This window comes from Myotis daubentonii, chromosome 2 (genome assembly GCF_963259705.1).
Source record: "Myotis daubentonii chromosome 2, mMyoDau2.1, whole genome shotgun sequence".
Taxonomy (NCBI): Eukaryota; Metazoa; Chordata; class Mammalia; order Chiroptera; family Vespertilionidae; genus Myotis; species Myotis daubentonii.
This window is the reverse complement of record NC_081841.1, coordinates 4,489,700-4,511,129: the sequence shown is the minus strand read 5'-3', so window position 1 is coordinate 4,511,129 and position 21,430 is coordinate 4,489,700. Positions and strand designations below refer to the sequence as shown.

Sequence of the window (21,430 nt, the reverse complement as noted above, 5' to 3'; positions counted from 1 at the left end):
AGTTCTTGGGGATTTGGGGTGCTAGGCCCTGTGTTCACCCCTCTCACATACATCTCTCCCTTACTGGGTGGCTGCCCCTCGGTTTCCCATCCTCCCTAGGGGCAGTGAGACTGAGGAGACTCACGGGCCCACAAGTCACATCCAAGTCCAGCTCCTCTAATCCCGGCTGGGTCACCTTGGGTGGCCTCAGCCTCCACTTGCGTGCATGTAGAATGGGATGGCAATCCCTGCCTTTGGCTACAGTCCCCGTAGGTTTGTTAGCTGGCTTGAAAGTGTCAGTTTACGGTAGGCACCTTGTGAGGCTGGTGAGGGCCCAGACCACAGGGAGTGGTGGGGGCAGGAGAGCTGAGCCCATTGGAGGTGGTGGAGTGCTGTGCGGTAATGAGCCTGGGCCTGAAGCTCACGGTCACCCAGCCTGGCTGAGAAATGGGCCCAGGTCCCTCAGCTCTCTCAGCCACTGTCGTCTCTAAAGCAGTCACAGCAGGCCACACTGTCCCAAGGGGAGGAGGGGCCCAGCTGCAGCTGGTCCCTGCCCACAGTTCTCAAAGCAGCATTCCCACTGGTGGTCGTGCCCATGGCCACACCCTGGCCCCTGGGATGGAGGTCCAGGGTCCTTGCGGCCTTGAAGGAGCAGAGTTAGAGGCCGTCTCCCCCAGCACAGCCAGGGCCTGTCCCCAGGTGGGTGATCGTGGTGGCCGATGCGCCCAAGAACCTGGTCCTTTTCTGTGGTTCTGGGCTGGCTACATGACTCGGTACCCACCCCACCTCCCCTGGCTCCACACAGCTCAGGAGAGGCCCTGGAGCACCCCACCCCCACTCTGGGCTGAGGGTGGGGCCCTCACAGCCCTCGGGGCCCTCATAGCAGGCAGGACATGGGCTCCAGGCTCTGCTCTTGGGGCTTCTGGGCCTTGGTTTCCTCAACAGCCGTTAGACTGAGGTGGACCAGCCTGCAGGGGAAGAGCTGCTGGGTTTGGTGCCTTAGGGCAGCCCAGCCAGTGGGAGGGGGTCTGAGGCTGCCTGCACCCTGGGGCCCCTCTCCACCAACACATGCTCATAACCTCCCCTCCTCCGACCGCCCACCGCCTGCCATGCCACCATCGGGCCACAGTGGCAGAGAATATGGAGGAGCCAGAAACAAGTCAGCTGGGAGACCTTGGCAAGCTACTTAGGTCTCAAAACCTCAGTTTTCCTTATTGTAAAGCCATACATACACCCACGAGCTTCTGTGAGATCTAAATGAAAGAAATGGCAACAAACTGGGGCCATTTTTATTAAAACAGTATCCCATGCGTAGGGTACACAGAGGGCAAAGGCCCAACTGGGTGGCTTTGTTGAGGTCACACAAGGGGCACAGCCCAACCCTCAGCCTCCCCAATAGTACCTGTCACAGAAAGCCGATGCGCGCAGGTGCCTGGAGCCTGCCTGGCAGGAAAGGGGAGAGCTGGCAGTGCCAAGCATGTGTGGTGTGAGCAACCCTGTGGGGGCACTGCCAGGGCTCAGGGTCCAGCATCACCACCCCTTTCCCTCCAGAGCAGCTACTGGGTGGAGGCTCTGCCACCCTGAGCACCAGCTGTCCACTGGGCCCACTGCCCACACCCATTAGGGGGGTGGCTCTGGGCCAAGCTGACCAAGTGGCCTGCAGGCCAGGGGCCGGCCCAGCGCCAGACAATGTCAATGAAGATCAGCCTGGCTCGGCCAACTCAAGCTGTAGAGTGGGTGGTCGCTGGAGGGGGTGCTCACCTGCAGTCAGGGGCATGGACCCTCCAGCCCGCACCTGTGCAGGAGCCTCAAGATGGCTAATTGCCTCTCCCCTGGGCCCACTGGTGTTGGCATTCAGCCCTTACCACCCCCTCCAGCTCCTAGAACCCCCCTCCCCCATAGCTCTGGGGAACAGTCCTCCGCTCTTGCATATGCTGTGCCCTCTGCCCGCACTGCCGTCTGTCCAGCCAGTGACCAGTACCTGCCATCAGCCCCTCTCAGAGCCAAGCTGGGGCTCCTTTATTCTCAGGGATGGGAACCACAGAAAAGGGTTTATTTACATGCGAACCGGCGCCCTAGGACGCCCAGGACAGGCCCTTTCTTAGCCTCACAGGCTCCAAGGCCCCCAGTCCAGCCTGGGCAGGCGGAAGGGCTGGACTTAGGTGGAGGGCGCCCCTAGCCCCCGACCAGGCTGATGGCGGATCCTTGGTAGAGGGAATGCTTCGAAGAACCAGCCGCCCCCTCTTCATACGGTGACCTCTGCTTTGCTGTTGGTGCTCAGGTGTCCACGAACCGCGCAACTGTACAGGCCAGGGGGCTGCGGGCGGAAGGCCTTGGGCAGCTTCTCCACGCGCCGGGGGTGGCCCGACCGCCGGGGGGCAGGGGCGGCCTGAGCCACCAGGTGGGCGCGGGGAGATGGCCGAGCCGGGCGGCCGGTGGTCCAGGCCTTGCCGTGGCCCGTCGGGGCGGGGCCGGCGTGGGGCGCGTAGCCGGGCGGGGCCCAGGGGCAGGCGTCGAGCAGCGCGGACAGGTCCTCTGGGGGCCGCGGGGGCCGCGCCGGAAGGGTCAGCGGGGCGGGGGCGGGCGCCGGGAAGTGCGGGTAGAAGTCCGGCGGGGCGGCCTCTGTAGGGACAGAGCGGGGGGTTGGGGGCGGGGCCTGCGCGGGGGCGGGGCCGGGAGGGGCGGTCTGATGCGCGGCTTCCCACGCCTGGGGTCGGGACGCGTGGGGTCGGGATGCCTGGGGTCGGAACGCCTGGGGTCGGGACGCCTGGGGTCGGAACGCCTGGGGTCGGGATGCCTGGGGTCGGGATGCGTGGGGTCGGGACGCCTGGGGTCGGGATGCGTGGGGTCGGGACGCCTGGGGTCGGGATGCGTGGGGTCGAGACGCCTGGGGTCGGAACGCCTGGGGTCGGAACGCCTGGGGTCGGGATGCGTGGGGTCGGGACGCCTGGGGTCGGGACGCCTGGGGTCGGGATGCGTGGGGTCGGGACGCCTGGGGTCGGGATGCGTGGGGTCGGGACGCCTGGGGTCAGAACGCCTGGGGTCGGGACGCCTGGGGTCGGGATGCCTGGGGTCGGGATGCCTGGGGTCGGGACGCCTGGGGTCGCCGCCAGCCTGCGGATCAGGGCGTGGGGTGCGCCCGAGGCCCAGCGCCAGGCGGAAGCTGCTGACCCGCAAGGCTGGGACCTTTGCAACCCGGTGGGCCCGGCGCTCCTCGCACAACCTCGGCCACTCACCTGAGGCCTTGAACGCGGCTGCCTTGAGGGTGGCGTACTTGGCGTAGTCCGGCTGCAGCGTCAGGCTGCCGCTGCCCTGCAGCCGCGGGCCGCGCGGGGGCCCCGGGGTCGCCGACCCCAGGGGCACGTGGGTGTGGCGTTTCTTGTCTAGAGCGGGAAGGGGGCAGATTAAGACTCAGCCCGCTGACCGGGACACACTACCCTCTCCCACAGCCTCTCCCAGCAGCAGTGCAGTTGGATGGCCATTTGGGTGAGACAAAGCGGAACCTGTCTTCGTGGCAGAATCTCCAGCGCCAGTAACAGGGTCTGGCTTATAGTAACATGCATAGCAGCCAGTCCTGAGTCGGTGCTGATCTAATGGGCGACTCGCCAGCATGTTCAGCTTGATCCAGGCAGAGCCCCCCAGACCCGCTCCTGATGCCTGATGGCGATGGAGGGGGTGTCAGGATTAGAACGCACAGAGCGGGGGCAGGAGGGACAAGGGGTGCAGTCAAGCCCGACTCTACAGAGGCCAAGAGGGAAGCTTCAGCCTGGAGGGAAAGGCCTGCAGGAGGCCCAAGGCCAGTGGCTCTCAACCTTCTGGCCCTTTAAATGCAGTTCCTCATGTTGTAACCCAACCATAAAATTATTTTCGTTGCTACTTCATAACTGTCATGTTGCTACTGTTATGAATCGTCATGTAAATATCTGATATGCAGGGTGGTCTTAGGCGACCCCTGTGAAAGGGTCGTTTGACCGCCAAAGGGGTCGCGACCCACAGGTTGAGAACCTCTGCCCTAGACCCTGGCGAGGCAGACCCCAGGGTGCTGAGCCTGGAACCACAGCAGAGCCAGGGATCCCTGAATCAATCGGGAACCTTCCTCACAGAGTCCTTGAGGCTGGAGGTTGCAGGACCCCTGGGAGTGGGGGTGGGGAAGGGGGTTCTCGCCACCAAGGAGAGCTGACCAGTTTGCCCAGCCCCCACTCACACCTGCAGGGGCCGCTGCTCATTTCCATTTGGAAGCAGCTTGCTCTGAGCCTCTTCCTCCGGCACACCCTTCCCTGGCTCCCAGGCCCATGTCAGAGAGGGAGGCCTGCGCTCTCCGTCATCACATGCCCGCCCACCAGCCTACTCACCTGTGCTGTTGTGGGGGGAGCCTCGGGGGAGGCCATCGCCCATCTGCACCTGGACACAGCTGCCCAGAGGTGGGCCCAGAGGCGGGGGCAGTGGCTCCTGGGGGCCTGGCTGCTTCAGAAGTTCCGTCAGTGTCCTGTGAGGAGAGGATGGGGAGAAGCTTGCAGGGAGCACAGGCCTCCCAGCCTTCAGCTGCCCCATCGTCCAGGCCCTGCCTATCACAGGCCAGCTCCCACCACCACTGCCTCACCGTGCGGCTCTGGGCAGCTCTTTCAGCCTCTCTGGCCCTCCCTTCTCCCTGTGATTGACCTTACACTCTAGTTTCCACTGCCAGGCACCACCCGTGGCCCCAACATGGCCACCTCACAGAGCAGGTCAGGACACTCGAATGGGGCCATGTATGACCAGGGCCACCTTGTCTTCCAAGCCCTCCCTGCCCCCTTCCTGGAGTCCACTCTCCGAAACCCTCCAAATGAGCCGCCTGTCCCAACACAAGTCTGTGAGCCGATCAGTCTCCTGGACCTTGCTCCCCCCGCTGCTGCTGCTGACAATAAATACCCTTTCCTCCATCTCCTCCCATAAAACCGCCCATTCTTCAAACCTGGCCAGAAGGCCTCTTCCAGGAAGCCTAAAGCAGGCCTACCTAACTCCCCTCCTGCGGCAGGGGCTTCTGCTGGGTCCTGGGACAGAGCTGCCAGCACCGGCATGGAGGACAGTCAGAAGGGAAGGGGAGTCAGGAGGTGCCCCTGTGGCTGCCCAGCATCAAAGGCTGTGTGACCTTGGGCAGTGGCCTCCCTGGGTACCAGGACATCCGGCCCCACCCCAGCTGTGACAGCCTCTAACTTAGCCTTCCCAGCAGACAGCCAGACCCAGCCTTCAGCCCAGCTGCTTCAGCGCCCGGAACCCATGATTTTCTCCTAGCTCCGTCTGACCCTCCTTCTGGGGTTGGGGCTCCAAGTGACTGGTTCGTGAAGAAGCACATTGGGGTGGGACACCTGGGGCAGGGCAGTTTGGCTACAGCGTGGCAGGTCTGAAAGCCCACGCCTACCTGAGCTGAACTTCATGCCCCGCCCACGCCTCGGCTGCCCACCCGTGTTCTCTCATCTCTTGACAAACACCCCTCAGCCAGCTCTCCCAGACACCTGAGCAATCCCCATGCCTTTAGGCCTTTGCACAAACTTCCTCTAGGGACGGACTCCAGCTCCCCTCCAAGCCCTCTGCGAAACCTTTCCTACCAACCATCAGTCTCAACAGGTAGAATTACGGGTGAGACTTGGGGGCGGGTGTGGGGGGGCGCAGAGCACAGGGATTCACAACACACCACCCATGAGTTCAAGTTGGGTTCCAGGTCTCCCCAGAGGAGAAAAGGGAGTCAGGGCACATGGGGGCCTGCAGCTCAAAGAGGAAAGGACTGCCGGGCCACAGCGCACATTAGGGCTGGGCCAGCTCTTCCTGAAGTTCCCCGGACCTGCTTCCCGATGGAGGAGGTTCAAGGTGAACATGTCAGGAGGCTGCCCCGGCCACCCCATCTATCCCATCTTAGCCCTCCATTCCTGCTGCCCACTCTGGTCAAGGACATGCTCCATCTCTCCCCTCACCCGGCAGGAGGGACTCCAAGCTCCGGAGGCCCAGGCCCTGCCCCTGCAGCATCCGGGACCCAGGCCGAGAGCCCCCACATCACAAAGGCAGCACAGACACCGAGGCCAGGGTCCCAGGCAGCCCCAGCTCTGCGCTGCAGCCATCTGGGAGGCGTGGAGTCACTGGTTTGGGGACAGGGGGTCCAGTGGAGTGCGGCCGAAGCGCTCTCCTCCGTCCCTGAGGCCTCGGAGAGGGAAGCATCCACAGCTGGCCCACCCAGGCATAGCGGCCTCTCTCTACTGTCACTTCTAAATACCAGCCTGTCACCTGCAGTGTCAGGAGCCTACGTGCCCAAGGGAGACAGGACCGGAGTGAGGAGGGCCAAGGGCCAGGACAAGAGGGTGGCTGGGGGCGGGCGTGTGAGTGTGGGGTGTGCTGAGGGCTCCAGGCTCAGAATCCCCGAGTCCCTGAGTGAGGAAAGGAACCTGGGACCTGCACATCCCACTTGACACAGAGCTCAGCACCCAGCCTGCACTTGTCTAGGCCTCCCACGCGGGCCATCCCCTTTCTGCACCAGGGGACCCTCGCCTGTGGGTACTGAGTGGGGTGAGTTGGGGGGCCTTCTGAAACCCCAGGGAAAGGTCAGGCCTGAGTCACAGTTATGGGAGGGCAGGGAAGGGGGTGGAAGGAGGGAGGGAGAAGTGAGGGGAGAAGCTGGAGAGCCAAGGGAGGTGCAGAACAGTCCTCCCCCTCCATTCCCTCGGGGCCCAAGACACCCAACAGGACATGAGCCACGCCCCCACTCCGCTAATGGGGCTTGGACCCCAGACCTCCTCCCCTGGGCGCGGAAATGGTGCCCCCTGTCGGGCGACCGGCCTTCCCCGCCCACACGCGGGAGGCGGCCCGGCACCCAGCTCCGCCGGAAGGTCAAGGGGAGACAGGGGGTATCAGCTGTCTCCCTCCGTGAAGTGCGGGGTGGAGGAAACAGAGAGAGACCGAGACGGGGAGGGAGACCCGGAGGAAGAGGACCAGGGTTCGAGGGGGGCGCGAAGGATGGAGGGTGGCGAGGGGGCGCCCCCCGGGCAGGCAGGGCCGTCCGGCGGGAGGGGCGCGCTCACCTGGTCACCGTGCGCCGCGCGCGCGGGCTGTGCGCTCTCTCCAGGCCCAGGCGCACCCCGATGCCCGTCAGCACCAGCAGCGCGGCGACGCCGCACACCGCGTAGACGGCCGTGTGGCTGCGCTCGCGGCCCGGGTCCCGGTGCGCGGCGGTGTCGCGGGCCCGCGCGGGCGGCCGGCCGGTCTGCACCCAGGCCGGCGTGTCGTAGTTGGAGCAGCGGCTCTGGTCCAGGCGCCGCGGCCCGTCGTGGCAGCAGAAGCGGTAGCCGCACGTGCCGCAGCAGAAGTTGTAGGCGCCGGAGCTGCAGTTGAAGGGCGGGTCCCACTGGCCCATCACGTCGTAGTAGCCGCGGCAGCGGTCGCCGCGGGCCGGGGCCGCCGTGCCCGGGGCCGCGGGCTCCGGAGCCTCGGGGGCCCCCGCGCGGCCCGACGGCGGCCGCGCCAGCAGCAGCCACAGCCCGAGCGCCAGCCGGAGCCCCGGGCCGTGGCCCCCGCGCGGCCGCCGCACCCCGGCCCGCTCCATCGGGCCCGCACCTTCGGCTACAACGCCCCTCGCATGGCGCGCGCCGCGGCCGCAGGGATCGCGGGGGGCCGGCTGCCTCCTCGACCGTCTGTCGCCTCCGAGAACCCCAGGCCCGCGTGGGCTCCACCTGCTCTCGGGCCGGTGAGCGTCCTCCGCCCGGGCTCACCTCGGACCTGAGGCGGCCGGTCGGCGCCCCGGGACGTCCCCGGGCCGGGAGGCGGGTCGTCACCTGCGCGCGGGCCGAGCCTCGCCCCAAAGCGGGGGTGCGGGCGGGCCTGGCGGGGGCGGCGGGCCGCCTGACGGAGCCCTTCCCGCCGCCCGCTCCGCTGCCCGCGCTCTGGCTGCGGCTGCGGCTCCGGCTCCGGCTCCGGCTCCGGCTCGGCGGGCTGGGCGGGCGGGGGAGGAGGGAGCGCGGGAAGGAGGGCGGGAGGGAGCGAGCAGATCCGGGGAGGAGCGCGGCGCCGCCAGGGGCGGGAGGGGCGCGGGGCCCGCGGGGCCGGGACGCCCCCGGGGACCCCTCCCGCAATCATTCCCCGCAGCTGGGCGCTCCCGGGACTCGGGACTGTGGCTGCGGACAGGGCCCGCCGCGCGCGCGCCTGCGTCTCCCAGGTGAGCGGACCGAGCAGCCGGGGGAGAGGCGGTCATTGCCGCCCGCCGCCCCTCCGCCGCGTCCTCGTCGCTCCGTCCGTTCAGATCGGGACCGAGAGGTGAGACCGGAGGCAGGTCCCTTCCCCGCTCTGCACCTACGGGTCCCCTCCGCGCTGCTGCGGCGCAGCGTTAACCTGGGGGCTCGCGCCCGGTCCCAGAATCTCCTGGACGCCGGCTTGGGGTCCTGGGGTGTCCCCGCACCTGGCGCGCTGGCCTTGGCCTTGCCGGGCCCCCTGTGCGTAAGGGGGACCACCCCAGCCGGCCCCTGCCATCGAAGAGGGGGGGCGAGGCCATGGCGGACCCTCTGTCCTGCCCCCTGCAGGCCCTCCGGTCCTTTCACAAGCGCTGGGCCAGGTGCTGGGGCGGGTACCCAGGTGGACAGGCGGGGAGCTGGCGAATGCGACCAAGAGCAGCTCTTTGCTTCTCTCTGCCTCTGTTTCTCATCTTAACATTAAGAAGAAGAAGAAGAAAAAAAAAACCCACTTCGTAGGGGGCTGACTCCTCTCGCGCCCACTCCAAGAGGCAGGGGTCAGTATGGTGCCTCCCATTGTCCACATGGGGATGTGGAGAGGGTTCAGTTCTGCCAGTGTCTCCACAAAGCGCAGGCCTCCCCCATATACACAGAATGAATGAATGAGTGAATGAATGACTCTAGTCTCTAGTGTCTATAAGGTGAAGACTTCGGGCTCATAGGGTCCGCTCCCCTTTGCATCTTCTCTTCACTCAGGGACTGGGATCAGCTTATAAAAATGGAGGAGGTGGGAGAAGAGGGAGGAGGATTTACATTTTAAGGAGGATCAGGTCCTGTTGCTGAGACGAAGGGCTGACAGACTAATTTCAGGTATTAGTGGGCTAAGACAGGAAGCGGGGTGAGCTCTCTGCAACACCCCCTCAGGGTGCTTGTGTCCTGGCCAATGACAGCCTCCCCCCTCCCGCGCCCCCCCCCCCACACACACACAACACTCCTCGGATCCAGCCCTGATGACCCTGGTCTATTAAAAGACTGTTACCGATTTTGAAAAAAAGAAAATAAATGAGCATAGGGATGAAATGAAATCACCTTCATCCCCTCACCAGGGACAACGATGCTGAGGTGTGTCGCAGCTTCCATACCATCTTGTAACTGGGTTTAGTCTACCTTTCTTTTGTTGTTCAAATCATCTTCTGTTACCATATATTTGGCTCCCTTTCCTCAGTTCACTTTCCGATGTCAAACTTCCCGTTGTTATTCTGTTGAGAACTTTGTAGCTATATTTGCTGATGCGTCCTTTCCTGCTTCCTTAGGGAGCATTCCTCGAAATAGACTCCATGGCACAATCCCGTCTGCATCAGTGCCCCCTCACACTTTCTGCCAAGCTGCCCTCTAAGTCACCAGGGCTCCGAAGGCGGCCGGTTCTCCACCCTCTCCCACCCTCCTGCTGGACACAGAGGCTTGTCTCTGCCTCCTGGGACGGCGGCCTCTTCCCAGGTAGGGTGACTCTGCGGGGTCCAGAGCCCCTCTCCAGAGTCCAGTCCCCTCACCCCAAGGACTGAGGTCCCACCTCCAGCTCCTCCCACATCCACGCTTCCTCCCCAGCTCAGTCTGGTTCATGGTCAGCCAGCAACCAGAGATGCCCACCTCCACCAGGGCCGTCCATGCCAGGCACTCAGTGCTCTCTGCATATGAACACACAGCCTGGGGGTGGCGGGCAAGAGGGAGCAAAGGCGAAGACAGACCACAGCTGGCTGGCTGAGCCGTGGGAGGTGGCCAGTTATCCAGCTGACACCGCCCCCCGCAGGTACCCAGCCATGTGCCGGGCAAGGGGGTGTGGACATGGAGCAGCCCAGCTTCCAGGCTGCCCTCCCTGGGCCTGGGGTCTCCCTCCGTAGCAGAGCACTTGCCTCTTGTCTCCTCAGCTCACCACCCCCCAGGCCTGTGTCACCAAAAATTGTCCATTGATCCAAGCTTAAAATAACCCCTGGCATCTGCAGTGAGCCCCGCAGGGCGGGCAGGAGACTGTCTCTGAGCCTGAAGGGCACCTGCCCCACCCCCCAGCTGCCGCTTGCGTGTGCGGGAGTCTGCGTGCGCATGAAATTGAGTGAGTGTGCCTGTCCGGGGCTGGTGTGGCTACGGTTGCCTTCCCTGCACCAGGCACATATGTACACGTGTGTGTCAGCATGGATGCACCTGCGAAAACATGTTCTTTCCTCGCTGCTGAGCCCTCCCTCAGTGCCCAGCTGTGGCTCAGGGAAAGCCTTGCTGGCCCTCAATGTCCCCACTTTAGATGGGGGTGGCCCTCTGCCCAGCCCTGGGCCAGGGGGTTTGGCGTTTCCTAGAGAGAAACCCGAGACCCAGGAAGGGGAAGTGGCTGCTGTGACCCGCACAGAGCCAGGGAGGGGGGGTCTGGCCTGGAACCTGCATGGTGAGCCCCCACTGGCCTTCTGGCCAGTTCAGTAGGAGCAGAGGGAGAAGCTGGGGGACCCCGGCCCCAGCACGTTCCTACACCCTGACCGCAGGCCCACACCTGACCAAACCTCTGACCCATGCCCGAGGCACCCCGGCTCCTGCGAGCCAACTCCTTCATTTTGGAGCCAGAATAACATCCATTGCAACTTCTGCGACCTGTCTAGGCCTCAGTCTTCCCATCGGCAAGATGGGCTGCTCGCACCTCCTGGGCAGGGTACAGGGAGAAGCCAGCGGGTCGGTGACGGAGAAGCACGCAGATACAGGCGGCCGGTGGGGCCCTCACCGCTGGGCTGGGCAGCTGGTGACTGCCACCGAGGGGCCATCCGCGGTCTCAAAGCCTCGCTCCCGCCTGCTTTGCGTCTATTTCCTGGCTGGTGGGGGCGGGGATTGCAGGCAGAGGCCCTGGGCTCGCTGCTCGCGCAGATGGGTGCCAGGCTGGAGGGGGGTCCGGAGGGGAGGGCCCTGCGCTCCTTTGTCTCCCAGAGAGGCAGCTGGTGACTCAGGCTCCAGCTGCCTGTGGGAGGAGGGGGTGCTGGGCTCCTGAGGCCTGAGCAAGCGGGAATCGGATGGGGCACTGGGAGCTGGGGCGCAGCCTCCTGCCCCAATTCCCCAAGCGCCCTCTCCCCAGCTCCCCCCGCCCCCCGCGTGCTGCAGCCCTCACAGCTAATCCGTCCGCCTGGAGCACCCCGTTAGTCTCCCCTCAGGACCCTCCAAAGGCCGCAGTGAACGTGCAGGGCCGGAGCTGGCCGCCCCCAAGACCAAGGGCGGGAGCAGAGCCAGAGGGGACCGGGCGGGGCCACACGCGCGTCCATCGGGACAGCCCACCCCGCCTGCGGGGTGCTGGGGCCCAACTGCGCGGTCAGCTCCGAGCCCAAAACGCGGGGAGACGTCCTGCGCCCGCGCAAACCCCTCGCCCCACAGTCCGGGCCAGGCGCTGCGTCCGGGGCCCTTGGCGCGTGGGGAGAGGACCCCCGTGAGCGCGGAGGCCAGGTCTGGAGAAGGTCCGGTTGGCACGTTCCCGAGGCTCCCGGGGTCCCCCCCCTTTTCCTCCGGCCCCGCCCGCCCCCTTCCTGCAAGCCGGAGGCTCAGGGTCTCCGAGCCCCGCCCCCTCTGACCCGCCCCCAGCCGAGCCTCTAGCCGGGCCCTTCCCTTTGGGAACCGAGGCGGGTCCGTGCCTAGCGGTTGGCAGTCGGGGTGCCGCTGGGCTGACCGCCGGAACCGCGCGGGTAACTTTCGCCGGAACCTCCCCGGATCGGATCCGCCTGGACGTCGGGGCTGGACCCCAGATCCTCTGCAGCTCAAAGGAGTGGAGATGCTCCGAGACCCTCTGGGCGCTGGGCCCCGCGGCGTTCCCGCAGCCTCCCCACCTTCGAGCCCGGGCAGAGCTGGGGCTGCCTGGCTCCCCCGCACTCTCCGTGACCCGGGCAGGACCGGGCGGCTGGGAAGGGGCACAGATTGGAGAGAAGTCAGATTTCAGCTTCAGTTTGGCCAGAGTCGCCCCCGCAGAGCAAATAGGAGCTCATTCCGCCCAGAGGAATGCGAGGGGCCTGGGCCCCAGGAAAGCAAGGGGGAGGCACCACGTGGTGGGCTGGAGGGGCGCTCGGGTGCCCTGAGCGGGGCTGTCCCCGCGGGCCTGGGGCTCACCCCTCCAGCTGCTCCCCTGCTCCTGCTCCCTCGCCCCCAAACCTCAGCACAGCCCCCTGGGGACAGAATCCAGCCGGAAAACTGCCTCAGGATTCAGGGCAGGCCTCCTACTCATCAGCACTCCCTGGAGGCCGGCTTCGTCTCCCTCCTGCGTGGGACACTCCCCGGGCCTGTGGGATCGCCCTGTGCTGTCCCTGTGCCCTGTCCTGCCTCTGCCATCAGACAGGGACCCAATGGCCAGGCCTGGGCTGACCTCCCAGCACCGGAGTGGCCCAGGCACCAGCAGGCGTGTGAGTGACGGGGTGGTAACTGCTGAGCCGGAGCCCAGACCAGCTCTGAGAAACCCACTTCCCGGAGGGGATGCTGAAGGCGGGGGGCGCTGGGCAGGGGGCGCTGTGCCCCGGGGAAGGGAGGAGGGGGAGGCACGCCTAGGTGGGGACCCTACTTGCCACATGACCTCTTTAATTTTGGGGGGGGAAATTTTTTTTATTGATTTCAGAGAGGGAGAGAAACATCAATGAGAGAGAATCACTGGTCGGCTGCCTCCTGCACACCCCACTCTGGGACCGAGCCCGCAACCCGGGCGTATGGCCGACCGGGAATCCAGCGGGAGTGAATGAACCGTGACCTCCTGGTGTAAGTCCATGCTCAGCCGCTGAGCCACGCCGGCCCGACTCACCTCTTTCGTCTTGAACAGCGGGTGGCCCTCCTGCTCCATTTTGAAGATGGGGAGACAGGCCCAGAGAGATGGCACCAGCTTCTGACGGTGAGGGCCTGGAGGGCCATCCTGGCGGAGACAGGGAGGGAGGGGTCAGGTTCCTCCTCCGGCCGTGCCAGCTGGGCCTCCCCGCCCCCACCCGGAGCCAGGCTGCAGCGCAGGAAGTGAAAGGCGCCTGCAGGAAGCCAGGAGGAACCGAGACTTCAGCCGCCCCACCCAGACCCTCCTTCAGGAGAAACTGGCCAGGCCGGGGGGCAGGGGGCGGGGGGCTGCCTCCCTCTGTCCCCACCCCAACAAGCAGCTCTTCCAGGCTCTTTGGACCCCTCTTACTGCAGGAGACCAGCTGGAGAGAGAAATCTCTGAGTTAGAGATGAGAGGAGTAGAACCTGGGTCAGTCCCTGACGCCGGCCCCTCACTGAGGGCACCTGTGTCCGTGGCCTTCTCGATGGAGCCGGGGCAGGGCCCGAGCCGGGTCTCGCCCAGCTCCACCCTGCTCACTGTATCTCGGGCCGGACCCCTTGACCTCTCCCGGCTTCTCTTTTCCTGTCAGCAAAACGTGCCATCTAATCCCATTTATGGACATGAATTGGTCCCGATGTGCAGAAAAGCAATTCAGCCAACAGGAGCCTTTAAAAAGCTCAAGGCCGTGCCCAGCCGGCGTGGCTCCGTGGTTGAGCATCAACCAATGAACCAGGAGGTCACAGTTTGATTCCGGTCAGGACACATGCCCAGGGTTCAGGCTCCATCCCCAGTAGGGGGCGTGCAGGAGGCAGTCAATCTATGATTCTCTCATCATGGATGTTTCTATCCCTCTCTCCCCATTCCTCTCTCTGAAATCAATAAAAACATTTAAAAATAAATAAATAGGAAAGTCGAGGCCTTTGGTTGCAACAACTCTTCTGGGACACAGAGACTTAGGCAAAGACTTAAATACAAGAAGGTGCTACTGCCGACCAGCCGGGTGGCTCAGGGTCCCAGGTTTGATTCCAGTGAAGGGCCCAGAGTACGCCAGAGGTTCAAGGCCTGCTCGCCACACCTATGCGTACAGGCAAGGACACAGCAGTGAGTATTGCTGTATTAAAGGCCCTACGCATGCGCGGGGGCAGGGACTCACCTTTAGGTAACCTGCTTATGTTACTGTGGCACTGGTGGCACTAATTGGCACGAGGCCTCTTTAGTTTGAGCCTGTGTGTGTGTGTGTGTGTGTGTGTGTGCGCACGCGTGTAGAAGGTGTCACGACAGTCAGTTGTGGCTGCTTTGCTCCTAAAAAACCTATTGTCATTCTCTCGTTCTTCCAATTTCCTGCCCCCAGAGGGGTCAAGTCCTGGCTGAGAACTTGTCCCCAACAGGCCAGTACCTCATTTGAAGGGTCCTGGTAGGGGCGTGTGTGGGAGGCAACCAATCTATGTGTCTCTCTCATATCGATGTTTGTCTCTCCCTCTCCCTCCCACTGCTCTAAAGAAATCAGTGGAAAAATATCCTCAGGTGAGGATTAACAAGACAAAAAAAAGGTGCTACTGCCTCAGTTACAATATACGGTAGTCTCCCGTTATCCGTGGGAGAATGGGTCCAAGACCCCCAGTGGATGCCTGAAACCACTGATAGTACTGAACCCCATATATACTATGTTTTTTCCTATACATACACGCCTACGACAAATTTTAATTTGTAAATCAGGCACAGTAAGAGATTAGCACAATAACGAATAACACAGAACAATTATAACAATGCGCTGTAATACAGTTATGTGACTGTAGCCTCTCAGGGGTCTTCGCAGTCTGTATGGGCTCAGTGCTTTCCGGCACAATACGTTGCCCTGGGTCAGAACCTGTGTTGTGTTCACGCCTCCCCCTCGCAAATGCCATGTCTTTTCCATCCTAATTCAGCACTTACCACTCACAGTGGCTGCAACCTCTGCAGTCTGAGGCGCAACAGCAACTAGCACGGATTTATTTTTCCTCCTTCACAATTTCATGGGCAGATTTGTTCTTACTGTAGACCTTAGCAACTTTAGCACAGTTCCTCTCTTTCCAAAGTAAGGCGGGAACTTTGACTTTTTCACTTAAAGGAAACACTTGTGGCTTCTGTTTGGCTTCTGTGGGTTGCCAGCATCACTGCCCTGGTGTTGGGGGGCCATTGTTACGTAGAATAAGGGGGACTTGAACACCAGCACTCGAGGCCGAGATGGCGAAGTGACCCAGGGCAGGGAGCGCGGCCGGAGGGACGATTCCATCCCAGGCAGGTCGGAGCAGGCCAACGCGAAAGTTCATCACGCCACTCACAACAGCGCGCAATTTAAAACGCACAGATTGTTTATTTTTGGAATCTTCCGTTTAATATCCTTGGACCCTGGGTAACCAAAAAGTAAAACTGCGGACAAGGGGGAACCACTGTGAAAACCGAAATGAACCCAATGCTCCAGTGGCCGACTTTCCGACATCTGTAAGTTTTCATCTTGTTTAGGAAGTGCTTAAAGACGAGAGGAAACTCAGTCTGACAGTCAGGATGTGAACTCGTGTGTTTAGGGTGACTGCAAGTGCGTAGGAAATCCACCACGCGGCCTGGCGCTGCTGGATTATGGGCCATTTTTCTGTAGACTCCGTCCTGGCTTGCTGTCTCAAACTTTCTGAAGCAGCTACAAAATGCATGCCTTGATGTTTAAAATTAAAAACATCTGCTTGAAGCAAACACAACCCCCCTCCCCTCCACCAGGTGCTATAATAAAGACCAAATGAGGTCACCTTCCAAGGCTCCTTAGAAAGCAATGCCGAGAACAGAGGGCCAGGGGCTGGAGGCCCTGGGAGGTAGGGACCCCTGGCGGGCTGGGGCGAGACTCACCCCCTCCTTGCCCACCTCTCCCCGGGCCTCTGCTCCTGGTTCTTCCCTATGAACCTCCCTGTTATCTGCTGGACGACAATGGCAAGTCTCCTTCTCTGGGGCTCAGTTTCCTCATCTGTGAAATGGTCGGGGGGGGGGGCAGGCAGGAGGATTCTCCAAGGTTCCAGTCCTTCTCCTCTGAGGGTCACAGGCCAAAGAGAACTTTGTATCCAGCCCCCCACCCCCACCCCCATTTTTCTGCAAAGGAAACTGAGACCGAAGAGGAAGCTGCATATTAGCCAGAGGTTCAGCCAGGACACCGTGGGGCCTGAGGTTTGCATGTCTAGGCCCCAGAGGCGTTTCAACCACTTGTTTCCCCGCCAGGGCCGCCTGGGGCTCCGGTGGAAAAGGTGGCTTGGGGGATGGGGTGGCCTGAATCAGCTCAGATGGAGGAGAGTGGACGACTGGGGCCATGGAGGGCCTGCCCCTCACCCTGCTGCCTACTGCGTGCCACCTGCCCTCACCCCAGCCACCTGGCTCCTTGAGATGCGCTGGGGGAGGGAGTGGCTAGGAAGAGACCTAGATGTGAGTGTCCAGGTCCTGGGGGGGGGGAACGACTGGCTGCTGATCGTCTCCTGAGCTGGGAAAGGAGTCGACTGAGGGACGGGTATTTGCCGGGCAATTCTGATGTCAAGTCAGGAAGAGGTGAGCCGACAGCATCAATACAGGGAACAGAGGTGGCCAAGGTCCTACAGGGGGACAAAATGGTACCCAGGCCCCCTCTCCTGACCCCCAGTCCAGTGCTCCTTCCGAGGACGCGTCCCAGGGTGGAGTCCTGGTCAGAAGGGCCGAGCCTGGGTAGCAGGGCGGGCAGGGCAGGCTGAGTGAGTACCGTGTGCTCCAGAGGTGGGAGCGATGGTCTCAGCCCCCGGCCCTGCGAAGTGGCCCCACTGTCAGCGGAGCAAGTCCACTGGGATGGTGGGGGCCCAGCGGCTGGCACAGGCAGGCCAGGAGACCAGCGCTGGGCCCAGGACTTGGGGAGGGCAGGCCACGGAGAAAGGGGCTTCAGAGACATCAGGTCCCGCTGGCTCAGGCCACAGGCCCATGAAGAAGCCTCCTGCAGGCCCTGAGCCCTGCCCTGGGTCCGGCTGAGTGAGCTCTGGAGGCAGCTGGGGCCCAGGTGGTGTCTGAGGGAGACGCCCGCACACTGCGCCTCCAGCGAGAGTGCCGTCAGCCCCAGGGGCCGAGGCTCCAGTGTGAGCCGGGGCTTTGGAAGCTGGCCCTGGAGTGAAAATGGCCTCACGGGTCCCAGCAGCCTGGTCCACGCTCAGGGTTGACCCGGGTACAGGCCCCTGAGAGTCAGCACAATCCAGGCTGTTCGTCAAGTCGTCGCGTATTAAATCCCAAAGCAAACCCATCCACTGGCGCGGTCAGCACGGCAGCCGTGTGCCTGGGTTTAAAAGCAGGGCAGCTCTGAGAGTGAGTGTTAAATTCTAAACCAGCTACCAAGGCTGCATCCTCCCACGGGGTCCTTTTCCCAGACTCGCTCTGTGTGGCGCTGGCCTCCCCGCTCTGAGAGGGGCCTCGGCTCAGTGCCCCGGCCACTCAGTCACAGCCGCGAGGCTCCCAAGCGCGGATGCGCGTCCGACGGTGCCGCTGGGCCCACAGTGTCTGCGGTTCTGCAGGCTTCGCTGGGAGCAGCCCGGCTCCCAGAAAGGGGGCAGGTGGACGCCGGATGAAGAGCCGAATTCACCCTCCAGCCCCGCGGCCGATGGCCCACGGGAGGGCCGGGGCCACGCCTGCCCCTTCCGTCGCTACTGCTGCTCAGGGCCGGCCGTCTTGGTGGTCACCAGCTCGGTGGAGCCCAGCTCCGTGGCTGGCACGGGGACGCTGTGGGCAGGGGGCGTGGTGGCTGGGTTTTCTCCGGGTGGAGGCCAGACGGGCGCGGTGGCATCAAGGGGCCCAGAAGAGAGGATGATGACGTTGTCCAGGGGCTCTGGGTGGGGAGGGGGGGATGCAGGGTCAGGAATGGCCCAGTCCGCCCGCCCACCCGGCCCTCCCCGCAGGCCAGCCCTCCCGGGGAAGGCTCCCTGCGGGTTAAGGGGAACACGATGGGCCCTCAGGACAGGAAGTGCTGAGCGGGCAGCCAAGTGGGGGTGCTGACGGGGAGGGAGGAAGTATGGCAGCCAGTCTGCCCCCCCAGAGGCCAGGACAGACCCTCTCGCTGGGCTCCCCGCCTGTGAATTCCTCACGGGGGTCTGGGCCACAACTGTTCCCCACCTGGGACTGGGCTCGGCCTGAGACCCTCAGAGCAGCTCCTCCGCCCTGTTGGTACCCCCTCCCCCCCGCCCTGCCGACCCCCAGCCCTCCCCCTCTCCCCCTCCCCCTCTCCTCTCCGGCTGGGCAGTGCCGTCGGCCCCTGGCGCAGAACTCACCGTCCAACTCCGTGTCCGGGGCCTTGGGGGGCTTGGGGGGCGCGGGCCGGCGCAGCCGCCTCCAGCTCAGCGCGGCCACCAGCACCAGGGCCAGCGCCAGGCCCAGCAGCGCGGGGGCGCCCAGCAGCAGCGCGGGCAGCGGGAGCGCCTCGGCCCCGGCCCCCGCGCCCCCCGCCTCCTGCGGCTGCACCGCCGTCCCCGGCGCCCGGCTGCTCGGCTCGGCCGCTAGAGGGGGGGCCGGGGAGGGGGGGAAGGGGACGGAGAGCGGGGAGGGGCGGGCAGGGAGGAGGCGGGGGTCGGAGGGAGGCGAGGCTGGACGGGAGGGAGGGGGGACGGGGAGGGGGAGGGGGGCGCAGAGAGGGGGAGAGGGACGGTGAGGGCCACGCGTGCCGCTGGTCCCCACCCAGGCCCCGGCCCGCGACCCCCAGCTCGTCGCCCCCCCTCCGTCCTGGAACGAGGGGTGCGGTGCCTGGGCCCCGGGTTCCCGGTCCTCCCCCCGCCCCCCCCCTCCGCGCCCCGAGGCCACCCGCGAGCAGAGCAGCCGTCGCGGGGTCGCTCCTACCTGGCCGGGGCTCCGGGGTGCGGAAGAGCCTGCAGGCCACGCAGCCGCGGACCAGCGGGTCGAAGCACTGGGTGTTCGCGCACTGCGTGGGCGCCGGCCCGCTGCGGCCCCGCCGGCCCCGCGCGCGCCCCATGCTGCCCGCCGCGCGCCCCGCTGGCACTGAGCCGCCTGGGCTGCCCGCAGGGAGGAAACGGGGGGCCGCCAATCACGCCCGGCCCCGCCCTCCCGCCTGCTGGGGTGGGACCACTCCAGCCCGGGCCCCAGGGCCCTGCACCCCAGGCCGTGCTACCTGTGGTTCCTCCATTCAGGCACTCAACCATCACCCCGGTTGGTGCCCACTGGCCCGGCCTCTGCGGGACTGGGACGAGGGCCCTGCGGCCAGTACACGGGCTCCCAAGGCCGCTGATGGCCACCGGCACCCTCCAGCAGCAGCTCCCCACCTGCCTCCTCCTCTGGGGAGCCCTCCTGCCTTTCCCAGGCAGAGCCGGCTCAGGTCATCAATCACGGCCCCAGGGCCCGCATGGGCTGTGCCCCAGGGGACGTCCACGCTGCCCTGTGACGGGCACCGGTGCTGGTCACCACCACGGCGGGTGCAGGAGGGCTTAGTGGAGATGAAGAGGCGTTTGCTGGGTGGAGGGGGGCTGCTTAGAGAAGCTTGATAGAGAAGTGGCCCCGGGTGCGCAAAGGCCTCAAGGCTCAAACGTGAAGGCCAGGGAGTGCTAGGGAGGCCTGGCCGGGGGCCTGGGCGGGGTTCAGGAGACCCCTCTGGCCAGAAGGCAGGGGAGCTCACACATTGTGCTACAAGGAGCGGAGGGCACAAGGGGTCAGGGGCAGCCAAGGGCCCAGTGAGAGCTCTGCCTCCAGACCTTAAGCAGGAGAGACGCTCAGATCAACAGATGAACAAGCAGACGGAGACCCAGGAGTCCCCCCTTCCCCCCAACTGCTTTTTCCCAGGACTGTGTGCGGGGCTGCTCACCTCGCTGTCTCATGGAGGTCCCTCAGGTCTGTCTTTCTTTTCCCGTGTTTGGGTTCCCCACCTTGTCTCTCACCCCTGTCTCTCAGACTGAGACACACACACACACACACACACACACACACACACAGACACGCGCACCCCCCTCAGCATCCTTCACTTCTGCTGCCCCTCCTCCGTGGGGCAGGGGCTGGCAGAGACCCTCAGCGTGGGGCTCAGCTTAGCGCCTCATGGGGGGCCACACCAGCCCCCTCAGCACCCAGGGATGGGGTCCCAGAGGAAGGAGGAACTGTCCAGGGACGGGGAGCCAGCTTGGGGACAGGAGTGGTTCCCTAGCAGATACGGGGGGCAGGGGACCTTCCAGGCAGAGGGACTAGAGGGGCAAAGGCCTGGAGTGGTGCAGGGGGCGCTCTCGAGGGACAGGCCTGGCCCCTGCCTCAGGGGATGCGGGGGAGTGGGCAGGGAGGGAAGGGGCCTGAGGCTGCCACAGGCGCCCAGGCCGGGAGGAGCCCCAGGAGGTGTCTGGGTGGAGGGACAGGTCCTCTGAGTTGTGCTTAGAAGGGACTGTGTCTCTGGCTGCCGTGGAGTTGGGGGCTGGACAGGTGAGGAGGCTGGCGCCACGGTCCAGGGCCGGGAGCATGTCCCCGTCCTTTAGGAATGATGCTGTGGAGTAAGGGGAGCAAGACTGGCCCCGGGCTCTGTCTCGGGGGCCTCTAGGACTCACGCAGAACCCCAAGTGGGCCAGCCTCGCGGAGCCCTGGTCCACTGCCTCCCCAGCCCCTGCCCACGGGCCAGCAACTCCGTGGCAGGAAGGTGTAGGTGGTGGAGCAGCTGCGAAGGAGAAGTGGGTGTGGGGTGGTGGGTGTGGGTGTGGGTGTGGGTGTGTGATGAGGGGGTGGAGGAGCCAGGAGCCTGCACAGGAACCCAGGCAGGGAAACCCTTCTATAGGGCAGAGGAGTGGGGGTGAGGGGAGAAGACTGGGCCCCCATCCCCACCCCCTGACCCCCTGGTGTTATAACCCGTCACCCTCAGGCCTGCAGAGCCCTCACTTAAACCCCGTACCAGACCCTGGGGCAGGGCGGGCGGAGGCCGATCCTGGGAGAAGGTGGGCCAGGTCTGCGGTCCCTCGTATGAGCCACCTCTGACTCCCAGGCAGAGAGCAGAGGAGGGGGCGGCCCTCAGGGGCCCCCAGCCCGAGCGGGAGATGGCCCGGGCAGCCCTGCGGGGGGAGCAGGGGCACTCATTGGACACCGATGTCTCCTGGGTGCCTCCCTTTGCCCACACAGGGCAGGTGCCAAGGACAAAGTGGGCAACCCCGAAAGGCCTGTGGGATTCGCGTCAGTGGCCTGTGCCGGTGCCTGGCCCGACCACCCCTCTCACTGTGTCTCCGAAATGGGGAAGCGGGGGGGGGGGGGGGGAGCGGGGGCTGGAGTCAGAACTTCTTACAGCTCGGACACTTCGCAGTTAAAAAGAGAAATTTCACTATCAGACCAAGGTGGTGAGTGGCCGGTCACCCCTCCATGGAGTCTTTTCCTTTTCGTAGCAATTAGGTTTGTTCATCGCTTCATTCCAGGCTTCAGCATCACTTGTTGGTTGTGAGATGTGACCGAGAGAGGAGTTAAAGTTTCTAAAGTTGATGTG

At 64.4% G+C, this 21,430-nt stretch overlaps 2 protein-coding genes across 3 annotated transcripts; both read right to left on the bottom strand.

The window, feature by feature from the left end:
• Positions 1–2,110: 2,110 nt before the first annotated feature.
• On the bottom strand, positions 2,111–7,688 carry SHISA8 (shisa family member 8). Its single transcript, XM_059680802.1, has 4 exons — positions 7,026–7,688; positions 4,332–4,465; positions 3,216–3,362; positions 2,111–2,601 (listed from the first exon to the last, which is right to left on the bottom strand). The coding sequence occupies exons 1-4, from the start codon at positions 7,544–7,546 to the stop codon at positions 2,225–2,227; spliced, it is 1,179 nt and encodes a 392-aa protein (XP_059536785.1). The 5' UTR covers positions 7,547–7,688; the 3' UTR covers positions 2,111–2,224.
• Positions 7,689–15,217: 7,529 nt separating this feature from the next.
• On the bottom strand, positions 15,218–18,994 carry TNFRSF13C (TNF receptor superfamily member 13C). 2 transcript variants are annotated; one of them, XM_059680829.1, is made up of 3 exons: positions 18,817–18,994; positions 18,255–18,566; positions 15,218–17,815 (listed from the first exon to the last, which is right to left on the bottom strand). In XM_059680829.1, exons 1-3 carry the CDS (start codon positions 18,947–18,949, stop codon positions 17,634–17,636), a joined length of 627 nt encoding a protein of 208 aa, XP_059536812.1. In that variant the 5' UTR covers positions 18,950–18,994; the 3' UTR covers positions 15,218–17,633. The 2 variants fall into 2 exon arrangements, with proteins under 2 accessions (XP_059536812.1, XP_059536813.1); XM_059680830.1 differs by having other exon boundaries at positions 18,255–18,479; positions 18,817–18,993.
• Between the last annotated feature and the right edge of the window lie 2,436 nt (positions 18,995–21,430).

Bases quoted from the DNA above. Each gene is read 5' to 3' on its own strand.
- SHISA8 (XM_059680802.1), bottom strand. From the start codon at position 7,546: ATGGAGCGGGCCGGGGTGCGGCGGCCGCGCGGGGGCCACGGCCCGGGG. The intron at 4,466-7,025 runs GTGAGCGCGCCC...CTCTCCTCACAG, and splicing joins GCGCGGCGCACGGTGACCAG to GACACTGACGGAACTTCTGA. The intron at 3,363-4,331 runs GTGAGTAGGCTG...TTCCCGCTCTAG, and splicing joins CTCCCCCCACAACAGCACAG to ACAAGAAACGCCACACCCAC.
- TNFRSF13C (XM_059680829.1), bottom strand. From the start codon at position 18,949: ATGGGGCGCGCGCGGGGCCGGCGGGGCCGCAGCGGGCCGGCGCCCACG. The intron at 18,567-18,816 runs GTAGGAGCGACC...CCTCCCGTCCAG, and splicing joins CACCCCGGAGCCCCGGCCAG to CCTCGCCTCCCTCCGACCCC. The intron at 17,816-18,254 runs GTGAGTTCTGCG...CTCCCCACCCAG, and splicing joins CCCGGACACGGAGTTGGACG to AGCCCCTGGACAACGTCATC.